This window comes from Leucoraja erinacea, chromosome 11 (assembly GCF_028641065.1).
Source record: "Leucoraja erinacea ecotype New England chromosome 11, Leri_hhj_1, whole genome shotgun sequence".
Taxonomy (NCBI): Eukaryota; Metazoa; Chordata; class Chondrichthyes; order Rajiformes; family Rajidae; genus Leucoraja; species Leucoraja erinaceus.
Window position 1 is genome coordinate 47,832,884 of NC_073387.1, and position 14,456 is coordinate 47,847,339.

Sequence of the window (14,456 nt, forward strand, 5' to 3'; positions counted from 1 at the left end):
CATGTGACAGCCCGGCTTTCCTCCGGGTGCTCTGCTTTCCTCCCACATCCCAAGGATGTGTGTGTTTGTAGGTTAATTGGCCCTCTGTAAAATTGCCCCTGGTGTGTAGGGAGTGGATGAGAGAGTGGGATGACATAGAACTAGTGTGAACAGGCCTGGACCCGGTGGGCCGAAGGGCCTGTTTCCACGCTGTATCTCTGAAGAAAAGCTCCATAATGCTGGCGGATTGGAAGCAATCTCATCAGCTTTTGAACATTCTGTATCATGAAGAGCTGAACATCACTGAAAAATTATTAGCTGGTAAGGTTTATTCACTGTCATTTGTATTTGTTCCTTGGAGTGCTTCTGAAATATTTTCTCAATCTAATGCATAAGTAGGTATTCATAGTACTGAGGGACATCAATGATCCTTGAAATTTGAGTTAAATATCCATTCAGCAGCTTATGAGAACTAAGTCCCTCGTTGAGATTGGAAGTACTTTAGCGGTCTAAGAAAAGACTACTGGAGTTTTCAACAAAACTTTATTCGAAAGCTCAAGTTGCAGCATACAGGTTTATCAGACACGTCTGCCCACATCGGTGGTCAGCGCTGAACTAACGCGCGCAAAGGAAAAACCGCGCGCAAACAACAGCCCCTCCCGAGTCACTTTACCGCGGCTTCCAAACGCCGGGTTCGATATCTGCGTGCGCTAGCAGGTGCCGCTACAGTACCTTGGTCATTGGTTTCTATTTGTTCTCCAGTTGGTTATAACTCCTGTGGGATCTGTACAGTATCTCTGTAAGATTGAAGACGGACACAAAAAGCTGGAGTAACTCAGCGGGTCAGACAGCATCTCTGGAGAAAAGGAATAGGTGATGTTTTGGGTCGAGACCCTTGTTCAAAGTGAGAGCTAGGGAAAAGGGAAATTGGATATATAGATGGTGAAATAGAGAGATATAGAACAAATGAATAAAAGATATGCAAAAGAACTAACAATGATAAAGGAAACAGTTAGCAGTGGGCTGGGTGAAAATGAGTTACAGACAATGAATCTCAACAAGACGACTTTGAACCTAGCACAATGACTTGGGTGGGGGAGGGACTGAGAGAGAGGGGATGCAAGGTTTACTAGATGTTAGAGAAATGTAAGATCAATGTACTGAGGCAATTAATATATTCTCTTTATCAGGCATTCTGATTTAAAAGAATCTCTCGGTCAGCAATTTTGTATAAAACTTTCTAAGGTGATATCCAAACATCAGGCATGAGTGGACAGTTAGACTGAGAGAAGAAGTCTTTCAATCATGGAAATGCGGCAGCCTTCAACTCAGTTTGTTCAGCCTTGACGACTTATGCCTCCTATAACTGAAGAAACTGTTTTAATTATGAAGCATTGTTTCTGCTGTAAGGTTACAAGGAGGTTATTTTGACTCAACCGCTTTTCGCAACCCGTTCCATGCCCTCGACATGAAAGTGAAACAAAATGCATTTACTGAGGAAAGTTGTTATCTTCGCATAATAATAATAATAATAATCAGAGAGGCACTTGGGCAATGATTATCTTTTTATTTGCGTTATGGTAATAGAGATAGATATGCAACTCATACAGCTAGTTTTATGACTCTATTTCAAGAACAAATGATAGTGTACATGAGTTATGTCCTTCATTACTTGTGATTTTCTGTAATATCTCGGCACTTTCTCACCAGACAGAACTATAACTGTGCTTGGGAAATAATTATTATGACTTTTGTCCCTCCATTAAAATCAATGCTCTGGGGGCTAGTGGAATCAAGAGATATGGGGAGAAGGCTGGCATGGGTTACTGATTGTGGATGATCAACCATCATTACAATGAATGGCGGTGCAGGCTCGGAGAGCCAAATGGCCTCCTCCTATTTTCTATGTTTTCCAATGCCACTTACAAATGTCCCTGAAGTCAAACTGTGTACATCAACAAAATGTACTTTGTTAATAGAGGCAGTGATGTCCCCAGATTAATATGATTTGTTGGCAATAGCATTACATGATATTGTTTGCTTTAGAAACATAGAAACATAGAAACATAGAAATTAGGTGCAGGAGTAGGCCATTCGGCCCTTCGAGCCTGCACCGCCATTCAATATGATCATGGCTGATCATCCAACTCAGTATCCCGTACCTACCTTCTCTCCATACCCCCTGATCCCCTTAGCCACAAGGGCCACATCTAACTCCCTCTTAAATATAGCCAATGAACTGGCCTCAACTACCCTCTGTGGCAGAGAGTTCCAGAGATTCACCACTCTCTGTGTGAAAAAAGTTCTTCTCATCTCGGTTTAAAAAGATGAAACATCTTTTGTAGATCACTGGGAGCACGAGAAAAACTGGCTTCCTCTCTTTTCTTGGTATCTTGGGTTTATGCAAGGTTAATATTTGTGGCGCTACGACTGTTTAATGATGGGGTAGGAGACGTGTACGGCAGGTTGTGAAGTGTGTAACATTTGCTTGAGTGAATTCATTGTGTGAAGTTTCTTTTTTTATTTCAAAATAGACTTTATTCAAGTAATAAATATGTACAATGCGTGAACCGTGCGAAAAATTCATCTGACATTTTCGGAGGCTATACAAATTGTTCAATACAGTTTATACATTTTCCAATTCCAAGACACTGTCCCCCACCCATGCCACTCGTGTGGCCGCCTGGCGTGGGATACCTTCCCTTATTTTGAGGGGCGTCTCCACCATACCATGCCCCCCATGTCCAGAAGCGGAAGGACCCTAGACTGTGGCCCTCCCCCACCGAGCCTTGGCGTTGGCTGCACCGAGCTTCAGTGAGTCCCTTAGCACGTACTCCTGCAGTCTGCAGCGGGCCAGTCAGCAACATTCCCTGACGGACATCTCGCTCTGCTGGGTGGTGAACAACACTCGGGCAGACCAAAGAGCGTCCTTCACCGAGTTGATGACCCTCCAGCAGCACTCGATGTCAGTCTCTGAATGTGTCCCTGGGAACAGTCCGTAATTCACAGTCCTCTATGACGGAGCTGTTCGGGATAAATGCGTTCCAGGGACCCTTGCATACTTCTCCAGACTCTTTTTGCAAATCCACACTCTGCAAAGAGGTGGGCAACCGTCTCCTCTCTAAAGCAGCCGGCCCGAGGGCAGCGTGTGCTGGCAGTGAGGTTCCGACGGTGCAGGAAGGATCTGACTGGGAGGGCTCCCCTCACCGCCAGCCAAGCCAGGTCTTGGTGCTTGTTGGTGAGTTCTGGCGATGAGGCATTTTGCCAGACGAGCTGGGCAGTCTGCTCTGGGAACCACGTCTGAAGTTTCCTTTATTTAGTCGATACTGGAAGCATTGGTGGTGAGAGCAGGTATTTGAGGGGGGTGGTTCTGGGATGCCTGAAGTAACTGCTGAGCCGTCCAGAGGTGTCGTGGACCTAACTCAACAAAACACCAATGAAGGGAGGTGCCCACTTGATAATCCTAATGATATACTTGCATCTACACAATCATTTTTTAAATGTGCTTGTTAAAATGTAGATGGCTTATTATTGCATGTGGATTTAGTTATTGTCCTTTAGTATAAGTGTGTACAGGCAGTTGACATACTACTTTGTCTTTGGGCTTGGTTTTCTTGATGGAGCGCTTATCCTGATGTTATAGCATGTACTTGGTGTTTTCAATAGTGATTTCTGTGAAGAGATGAGGAGACAAGTCTCTCTCCCCCTTTTTAAGTGACAGGGGGGTGGGATCTAGATTGGCAGTGGAGTAGGTGGAGAGGCAGACTGATCTGTAGGAAATTCCAGAGGAAAGATTAGGCAGAGACAGGAAGGGAACAGCGAATAGTGAAAGGCCTGGATTGAGAGGATGTGGAGAGTTTGCTCCCACCTAGTGGGAGAGTCTAGCACTCAGAATGAAATGACGTTCCTTTAGGAAGATTAGGTGGATAGTAGTTCAAGACAGCACATTCAGCACAAAGATTGGGAAGCAAAATATGAAATTTCAAAGGACACCACACAATAGTTAATCTCAGTGTTATTTCTCAATAATCACTTGAGAAGAAGCATGAAAAGATGCTGTGATGGTGGTGCCATTTGGAACGTCGGTACACGTGACAATAAACTAAACTAGACAGATTTACTGTTTAAGAAGGAACTGCAGATGCTGGAAAATCGAAGGTAGACGAAAGTGCTGGAGAAACTCAGCGGGTGAGGCAGCATCTATGGGGCAAAGGAAATAGGCAACGTTTTGGGCCAAAACCCTTCTTCAGACAGCTTTACTTGGAGTTTCTGTGGGCCAGTTTACTTCCCTTCTCTGAATGGAAACCAATCTGAATACACAGTCTCCACGGAAATAGTGGGACTTGCTAATAGCAGTTCTCATCCCCTGAGGACTTTCTTCCATACCTGACCCTAACTGGGGAGGCCAACACATTGTAAAAGTTGTAGGAAGGAACTGCAGATGCTAGTTTAAACCGAAGATAGACACAAAAAGCTGGAGTAACTCAGTGGGACAGGCAGCATCTCTGGGCCCGAAATGTCACCGATTCCTTCTCTCCAGAGATGCTGCCTGTCCTGCTGAGTTACTCCAGCTTTTTGTGTCTATCTTCAATGTAAAAGTTGGATGTTTTTCCACAGTTGACGAGCTATTGTCACGTGTACCCAGATACATTGAAAAACTTTGTTAGATTCAGATAAATCATACAGGTCCAGCTTTTTTGTTGCGTGCTATCCAATCAGTGGAAAGACTAAACATAATCCCAAATCGAGCAATCCACTGTGCACAGATACAGGATTAGGAGTACAATGTTTAGCGCAAGATAAAATCTGGTCTCCAATCACCACGGATAGATGGGAGGACTGGACTGCTCTCTAGTTGGTGGGAGGATGGTTCAATTGCCTGATTATAGCTGGGAAAAAGCTGTCCCTGAATCTGGAGGTATACGTTTCAAATTCTGTAACTCTTGCCTGATGGGAGAGGGGAAAGAGGGAGTGACCGTGGTGAGATTGGTTCTTGATGATGCTGCTGGCCTTGCCGAGGCAGCATGAGGTGTAGATGGAGTCCATGGAAGGGAGGTTGGTTTGCGTGATGGTCTGGGCTGCGTCCACAACTCTCTCCATTTTTTTGCGGTCTCGGTTGGAGCTGTCAGGGTATTCAGGGTGTGCCAGGAATGGAAGAAACTAATTTGATTAATTCCAGAACATTGGCAGGTGAATGATTTATCAGAAGGAAATGTTTTTTTGAATGGGAAAACTTCAGTGCTTCATTAATATTCTAGTTTATTTTTGAAGAATATTGTTATTTTTTATTCTGGTTGACAAAATGTCATTAAGGCTGTCCGATTTGCATGGAAACATAACCTTGCTCGTCTGGGTGAATGCACTAGTAAGTTGAATCGTGTACCTTACCTTGTAGACCTGTCATGTTCATTGTGATTAATAATTGCGGGATGAGGAGAGATAACATGATATTTATTTATTTATCAGAAGAAAGATTATATTGTGATTCCTGAAAATTGCTGAGAGACTGGGAACGCAATCTTACAAGGAAATGCAATGAATGCTCCATCATTATTTGCTTCAAGGAGTCCATTATTGTTTTGACGAGGAATAGAAGTGTGACTATGGCTTAATTTTTGCGACAAAGTTATGGGGTAGGAATGAGAAGATGTTCCTAAATGGAGTGAGCATTATCTTTCCCATCATCATTGTAATAGCAATTCATAGCAAAAGGATTTGAGTATAGGAGCAGGGAGAATCTACTGCAGTTGTACAGGGTCTTGGTGATACCACACCTGGAGTATTGCGTACAGTTTTGGTCTCCTAATCTGAGGAAATACATTCTTGCCATAGAGGGAGTACAGGGAAGGTTCACCAGACTGATTCCTGAGACGTCAGGACTTTCATATGAAGAAAGACTGGATAGACTCGGCTTGTACTCGCTAGAATTTAGAAGATTGAGGGGGGATCTTATAGACACTTACAAAATTCTTAAGGGGTTGGACAGGCTAGATGCAGGAAGATTGTTCCCGATGTTGGGGAAGTCCAGAACAAGGGGTCACAGTTTAAGGATAAGGGGGAAGTCTTTTAGGACTGAGATGAGAAAAACATTTTTTACACAGAAAGTGGTGAATTTCTGGAATTCTCTGCCACAGAATGTAGTTGAGGCCAGTTCATTAGCTATGTTTAAGAGGGAGTTAGATGTGGCCCTTGTGGCTAAAGGGATCAGTGGGTGTGGATAGAAGGCAGGTACAGGATACTGAGTTGGATGATCAGCCATGATCATATTGAATGGCGGTGCAGGCTCGAGGGGCCGAATGGCCTACTCCTGCACCTAATTTCTATGTTTCTATGTAATCTCCAAGCATCTACTCATATATACTGCATTGGTCAAGAGTTTAAAATGGCTTTCCATCTTGGTTATAAAAGTACCAGGTCAAAAAAGATCTACAAATGAAAGGTTTCCTTGATATCTTGATTATACTTTGATGTTTTGCGTTTGTGCAACAACAGAAAATGGAATAGCCTTCTGTATCAAAAATATAATCTACTTGGCAAACACTGGATGCATTTTGATGTGGCAGAACAGTGGAGCAGCCTGATAGCGCCAGAGTCCCGGGGGTTCCATCCTCACCTTGGGTGCAGTCTGTGTGAAGTTTGCATGTCTTCCCTGTGAACACATAGGCTTTCTCCGAGTTCACCGGTTTCCTCCCTCATACCCAAGAAGTACATGTTTGTAGATTAATTGGCTTCTGTAAATTGCCCCCAGTAAGTAGAGAGTGGATATGAAAGAGAGATAACATGGAACTAGTGTGAATGAGAGTTTGATAAGTTCATGAATTCATAGGTTCTAGGAATAAAATTAAGTCATTTGGCCTATCAAATCCATTCAAACATCGCTGATCTATCTTACCCTCTCAACCCCATTCTCCTGCCTTCTCCGTAATCCCTGACACACTTACTAATCAAAATTTGGTCAATCACCTCGTTAAAAACATGCCCTCCACAACCTTCTGTGGCAATTAATTCCGCAGATTCACCACCCTAGGGCAGCATGGAGGCATAGCGCCAGAGACCCAGGTTCAATCCTGACATTGGATGCTGTCTGTACAGAGTTTGTACGCTCTCCCCATCACCTGCGTGGGTTTTCTCCAAGATCTTCGGTTTCCTCCCACACACCAAAGACGTACAGGTTTGTAGGTTAATTGGCCTGGTGGAAGTGTAAAATTTATCCCTAGTGTATGTAGGATAATATTACTGTGCGGGGATCACTGGTCGGAGAGGACTCGGTGGGCCAAAGGGCCTGTTCCTGCACTGTATCTCCAAACTAAACTAAACCCTCTGACGAAATAAATTAATTCATATTGTCAGGTTAATGGTTAGCATGGACTTGATGGGGCAAAAGGCCAGTTTCTATGCTCTCTCTAAAAACAAAGAACATATCTATCTTCGATGTAAACCAGCATCTGCAGTCCCTTCCTGCACATTCAAATCATGATGATGGTCCCAGAAATTCCTAATTGGCTTGGATGCTTGGTGTGAGTGAGAGTTAGTTAGTTCAGTATTCAATAGAATATCATCATGAGGTTGCTAGTTGGACTGTGGTAAATGTACTATTTATTTGTGGCAAGATCAATACTTGGACTTTATATCCATCTCCTCACTTAGTGCATCCATTTATAGGGACAATCAGGTCTGTAACACCACTGCACCTTACATTTTCAGTATCAATTCTGTTTCCAAATGGGATCAAAGGGGAAATGTTATATACCTATTGAAATTCTGCAGTTAGTTCCAAGCAATATGGAATGTTTTCTTTTTGCCTTACAGTGCAGCTGGGCTTCTGATGTGGAAAAGACATAGCACTTTAAAATCATTGTGAATTATTTAGGAACGCCAGCAGTTTATTCCTCCATTATGTACTAATTAGTGACGGGTTACAGGGTGACGATTATTAGTCATGTTACATTCGTGAAGGCCACCAAACAGGTGGGCCACATCGGGATATTTCCTTTGTAATAAGCATATACCCCTTACGTGAATTGAAAATGCATGGAGCATAACAGGAACAGGCCCTTCGGCCCAAAATGTTTGTGCCGAACATGATGTCAAGTTAACGTGATCTCATCTGCCTCGACATGATCCATACCCCTCTTCAGATTCAGATTCAGATTCAGATTCAAACTTTATTTTCATTGTGCAGTGTACAGGACAGAGACAACGAAATGGAGTTAGCATCTCACTAGAAGAGCGACATAGAATATGAGCAATAAATAAATATATTTACGTGCATACAGCCATAGTAGTGCATATTGTTTTTTTCCTGGTGGAAGGAGTGTCCGGGGTGGGGGGGTTATTGGCAGTCATCGAGGTACAATGCTGATTAACGTAACAGCCGCAGGGAAGAAGCTGTTCCTGGACCTGCTGGTCCGGCAACGGAGAGACCTGTAGCGCCTCTCGGATGGTAGGAGGGTAAACAGACTGTAATTGGGGTGAGAGCAGTCCTTGACGATGCTGAGCGCCCTTCGCAGACAACGCTTGCTCTGGACCGACTCAATGGAGGGGAGTGAGGAACCGGTGATGCGTTGGCCAATTTTCACCTATCTATCCCCTGCACTTCCATATGCCTATCTAAAAGCCTTGGAAACACCACGGTCGTATCTGCTTCCAACCCCAGCAGTGTGTCCCAGGCTCCCACTACTGTCTGTGTAAAGCCTTTGTCCCGCATATCTCCATTAAACTTTTCACCTCGCACCCAATGGCCAAGCCCTCCAATGTTGGACATTTCCATCCTGGGAAAAGGGTTCTGACAGTCTATCCCTTTCTACGCCTTTCATAATATTATATTTTTCTATCAAGTCTCCCTTCAACCTCTGGCGTTCCAGAGAAAACAATCCAGGTCCATCCAACTTCTTCCAGTAGCTGAAACCCTCTAATCCAGGCAGATGGTGAAAATCTGAAATTAAAAAACAAAACACACTAAAAACGTCCCAAAACTCAGCCGGTTTGTCTGTAAACTTTAGAGAGTTTAGAGTTTGGAGATACAGTGTGGACACAGCCTTTTCAGCCCACCAAATCTACGCCGACCACCAATCACCCCACACACCAACGCTATCCTACACGCCTGGGACAATTTACAATTGACAGAAGCCAATTAACCTACAAACCTGTACGTCTTTGGAATGTGGGGGGAAACCTGAGCACCGAGAGAAAACCCATGCAGTCACAGGGAGAACGTGCAAACTCCATACAGACAGCACCCATAGTCAGGATTGAACCCGGTTCTCTGGTGCAGGAAGGCAGCAACTTTACCGCTGCGTCACCGTGCTGCTGCAGTGGAAACTGCCTGTAAAATGTGGAATTGATGTGTCAGGATGAAAACGTTTTGACGTGAAATATTAATATTTTAGATTTAAATGTTTTCTGACGCCAATTCCACTGTATTCTATAAGACATAGGAGCAGAATTAGGCCATAAAGCCCATCAAGTCTACTCCGCCATTCAATCATGGCTGATCTATCGTTCCCTCTCAACCCCATTCTCCTGCCTTCTCCCTGTAACCTTTGATGCCCTTACTAATCAAGGATGGCTGATTTTATTTCTCCTATGTCTAGTCACCCTATATGATGCTCTTGCGTATTCTTGAGCTGCTCAACATGAGTCAAGTCATGAGTGACGATCGATTCAAAAGGATCTGAAATGTTCTTCCCGTGCAAAATGAAAGTTTGCACAGAATAGTGTCGCTTCCAGAAGTTCACAGGTTCATAATTGATAGAAGCAGAATTAGGCCATTCGGCCCATCAAGTCTACTCAATCATGGGCTGATCTATCTCTCCCTCCTAACGCCATTCCCCTGCCTTATCCCCATAACCCCTGGCACCTGTGCTAATCAAGAATCTATCCATCTCTGCCTTAAAAATATCCATTGATTTGGCCTCCACAGCCTTCTGTGACAATGAATTCCACAGGTTCACCACTCCAGTCTTGGTCCCAGTAGAAGCGGAGGTAGACGACAATGAAAGGGAGCCGTGTGGCATTGAGGAACACATGCAGGAAAGAAAAAGTATAGTTCATGGTATTCTGCCCAAAGTTGACAGATCCATCCTCTTGTCTTTTGTAGGTCTGCCAACCACCCTGTGTGCACCCCCGTGAAGCAGCACTACTGGACTGTCCTGCTGGTCCAGCCTCTGCCTAGCCACCAGCTCTGGACAAGGAGGAATGTCATCCTGGCCACCATCTCCTGCATACAGGCAGCGAGCAGTTTCAGGGGTCTCGGGTGGGATGTTGCCAGATCTCAAGTCTCCTGAAACCTATTTTTTATTAATCTTTCCTCTGAGTTCCTGAATCCCTTGACGACTGAATTCACACACACCTTCTGTCTAACCCCCTTACTGAATGGTCTGGTGCTGGAACCGTACACATCTGTCCCGTTTGGCCACTTTGTTCCTTGGGGTCTCATCCTAGTGCCCTTTCCTTTTGCCCCCCCCCCCCGAATGTACTATTCATTCGGGAGGGGGAGTGAGCTTTTAATGTAAAACTCAAAGTTCTCACTGATCTGAGCCACCATCGTTCGTTGTACCTCATCAAAAGCTTTTCACTGTACCTCGGTACACGTGGCGCCAAACTAAACTGAACTAAACTAAACTAAGAACTAAAGATAGACACAAAAAGCTGGAGTAACTCGGCAGGTCTGACAGCATCTGTGGAGAAAAGGAATAGGGGACGTTTTGGGTCGAGACCCTTCTTCAGACTAAAAACTAAAATCTCGGTCTCAGCGAAGCAAATTATTCCAAAAGCCATCTCTGCGAACCTGAGGAAGAGGAATCGTGTAAAAGAAAGATACTGTGAACTGCAACTTGTTACTGTGATTTTATGTACTATATATATTAGCAAGTTATGCTTAAACTCTGTTGTAGTAGATATAAAGGTGCAATAGGCATCATGCAGAGAAGGTGCATGGGGAATTACCTGTAATAGTGTGAACCCTTATTTGTCAAATTGATTTGTCCATATGATTTGTGTGAGTGAAAAGCAATGTTAGTGACTTCAGTAACGCTGGATTTCTTCAAGTCTCAGTGGTCATACCACCTTTCCTAGATCGGGGAATTGCAAAGTAGCCTGTATGTATGAAGTGGCTGTTGATTGGGTTCATGTCATTTGGACATACTGTTTCTGTTGGCATTTGGTGCAGCCATATTATTGATTATCCCCATTAGTACAATGGCACGCCATGATATAACATGGCACCTTGTTTAATGGCAGTAGAACATAGAACAGTACAGCATGGGAACAGGCCCTTCGGCCCACAATGCCTGTGCTGACCAAGACCAACTCTTATCTGTCTGCACATAATCCATATCCCCCCCCTTTCCTTGCAAATTCATGTGCCTATCCAAAAGTCTCTCTTTAGTTTAGTTCAGAGATCTATACAGCATGAAACAGGCCCTTCGGTCATCATCCACGCCGACCAGCAACCCCTCACACTATCCCTCACACTATCCTAAGCCAATTAACCTACAAACCTGTAGGTCTTTGGAGTGTGGGAGGAAACAGGAGCACCCGGAGAAAACCCACGTGGTCACGGGGAGAACGTACAAACTCCATACAGACAGCACCCGTGGTCAGGATCGAACCTGGGTCTCTGGCGCTGTAAGGCAGTAACTCTACCGCTGTGCCACCATGACGCCCTTAAGTGCCACTATCGTATCAGCAACCTACTCTTTCTAAAGGTAATGGGGAAGGGGAAACGCAGCAGGGAATCACAGCTTGATGGTTTCGATGAGTTTTGGGTTAATAATCAGCCAAATAATTTATGTGCGATTGCAATTTAAATGTACCACCCGAACTGGGCAATCCTCCTTCCAGCCATGCCAACACCCTGGGGTGGTACTGACTTCCCTCCCTCCTGGCCACATGCAAACAGCATTGGCCTCTTGTGAACCACAGTCTAACACCAGCAGAGCCAGCATTTCCCTTAGGGCTCACGGCCATCTTGTTGATGATTGAGGGATTCCTGATTGGGGCCAGTCTGCCTTCTAAAAGAATCACCAACATTATTTTTTTCTTCATGGGATTTAACAATCACCTGGTCCATTTTGATTACACCTCCTGGAGTAGATTTTCTACTTTAACTTGCTATATCTTTAATAGTATTACCTCATCTTTACAATTTTTAGTTTAGTTTAGGGATACAGCGTGGACACTGGCCCTTCGGTCCACGAGTCCACGCCGACCAGCGATCACCTGTACACTAGCACTATCCGACACATTAGGGACAACTTACAGAAGCCAATTCACCTACATGCATGTCTTTGGAATGTGGGAGGAAACCAGAGCACCCGGAGAAAACCCATGCGGTCACAGAGAGAAAGTACAAATTCCGTACTGACAGAACCCTTAGTCAGGATCGAACTCGGGTCTCTAGCGCTGTAAGGCTGCAACTCTACCACTGCGCCAACATTTTAAACATATTTTGAAATTGGGTTTAAGAGAGTGTTTTTCAAATGAGGTTTTGGTGTGTATCAATTATGAAAATGTTCTTTCTCATTTAATAGGTGGCATTAGCACTGCCTTTGAAATAATTGCATTAACATCGCACAAATGCAGAGTAAGGCAGCGATATATTTCACAAACAATGTTTTGGTGTGGAATCTCAGCAGCAAATATTTTACAATGTTGTTATCCTGAAGTTGAACAAAATAAGTCAAATCAAATCTGATGCTTAAAGTTTAATATAGCAACAGACGAAAGATGTAATTCTAATATATTGGCTCGAAATATGAATTTCAAATAAAGTTTCTTGTGAAATACTCCAGAGTTGTTTGAACACTCTTTGTAGAGGAGATGTTTAATTTCAAAATGCAACTTTTCTCTTGGTCAGTGTGTGCAGTGAATTCCAACAGCATCAGACATAGATGAATACTTCAGAAAGGAATAGCAAAGGGGCATGTGAAACATTCATGTCGTGTCAGATTGAGTGACTTTCTCAGACTAACATACAGAGAAGGGTTCTGTTCAAAGTTTGATTACAGGAAATAAAAACAAAACATAAAGGGAGAAAGCGTAAAGCTCCCATGTTTCTCTATAATAGTCTTTAAATGTGTCTACCATAAGACCATTAGACATAGGAGCAGAATTAGGACATTCAGCCCATGAAGTCTGCTCCATCATTCGATCATGGCTGATCTATCTTTCCCTCTCAATCCCATTCTCCTGCCTTCTCCCCCATCACCATTGATACTCTTCGTTGCCACAAGATTGATGATTCAAACCTCTTGCGCAAGTTGAAGAGGGGTGATCAAAGTTTAACAAGTAATTCTGTCAGAGTTCATTAATTTAATAATAATGTACAATATTTCCATCACATGAATAAAAAATGTAAGATATGTTGCATTAAGAAATAAAAGGTAGTGCAGTCACTGAATGATTGAAGATAGACTCAAAATTCTGGAGCAACTCAGCGGGACAGGCAGCATCTCTGTAGAGAAGGAATAAACAATGTTTCTGGAAATCGAAACATCATCCATTCCTTTTCTCCGGAGATGCTGCCTGTCCCTCTGAGTTACTCCAGCATTTTGTGTCTATCTTCCGTGTAAACCAGCATCTGCAGTTCCTTCCTACACATTGAATGATTATTGAATCTGTTAGAGATCAAAATAAGTTTTGCCTTTGCAGTCAGGTTTTATGACCAACTGTAGATTGTTATGGCCTGTGTTAGTACTCTGGTTGTGCTGGTCGTACATATAGGTGGTAATGCACAGGCCGTACTTTAGGGTTTAGAGGTACAGAGATGAGATACAGCATTGAAAAAGGCCCTTTGGCCAACCAAGTCCACGTCAACCATCGATCACCCATACACTATATAAACCATATAACCATATAACAATTACAGCACGGAAACAGGCCATCTCGGCCCTTCAAGTCCATGCCGAACACTTATTTTCCCCTAGTCCTATATACCTGCACTCAGACCATAACCCTCCATTCCTTTCCCGTCCATATACCTATCCAATTTATTTTTAAATGATAAAAACAAACCTGCTTCCACCACTTCCACTGGAAGCTCATTCCACACAGCTACCACTCTCTGAGTAAAGAAGTTCCCCCTCATATTACCCCTAAACTTCTGTCCCTTAATTCTCAAGTCATGTCCTCTTGTTTGAATCTTCCCTACTCCAAATGGGAAAAGCTTATCCATGTCAACTCTGTCTATCCCTCTCATCATTTTAAAGACCTCTATCAAGTCCCCCCTTAACCTTCTGCGCTCCAAACTATCAAACTACCTAACTTGTCCTAACTTGTTACACTAGTTCTGTGTGATCTCACTTTCGCATCCTACACTCCAGGGGCAATTTACAGAAGCCAGTTAACCGACAAACCTGCACGTCTTTGAAATGTGGGAGGAAGCTGAAGCACCCGGAGAAAAACCACATGGTCATAGGGGGAGTGTACAGTCAGCACCCATAGTCAGGATCGAACCCAGGTCTCTGTCGCTGTTA

At 43.7% G+C, this 14,456-nt stretch overlaps 1 protein-coding gene across 2 annotated transcripts in view; it reads left to right on the forward strand.

Annotated features, from left to right (window-relative positions):
• Nucleotides 1-14,456, forward strand: part of LOC129701774 (BTB/POZ domain-containing protein KCTD16-like) — a 192,453-nt gene that overhangs the window by 94,711 nt on the left and 83,286 nt on the right. The window contains exon 2 of one of the 2 annotated variants that reach the window (XM_055643201.1): nt 10,079-14,351. The exons of the other annotated variant lie outside the window; for it this stretch is intronic. Within the exon in view, the coding sequence (XP_055499176.1) occupies nt 10,079-10,110 (32 nt within the window). The 3' untranslated portion in view covers nt 10,111-14,351. Of the gene's footprint in view, nt 1-10,078; nt 14,352-14,456 lie in introns of those variants that run through there. 2 annotated transcript variants of the gene reach the window in all.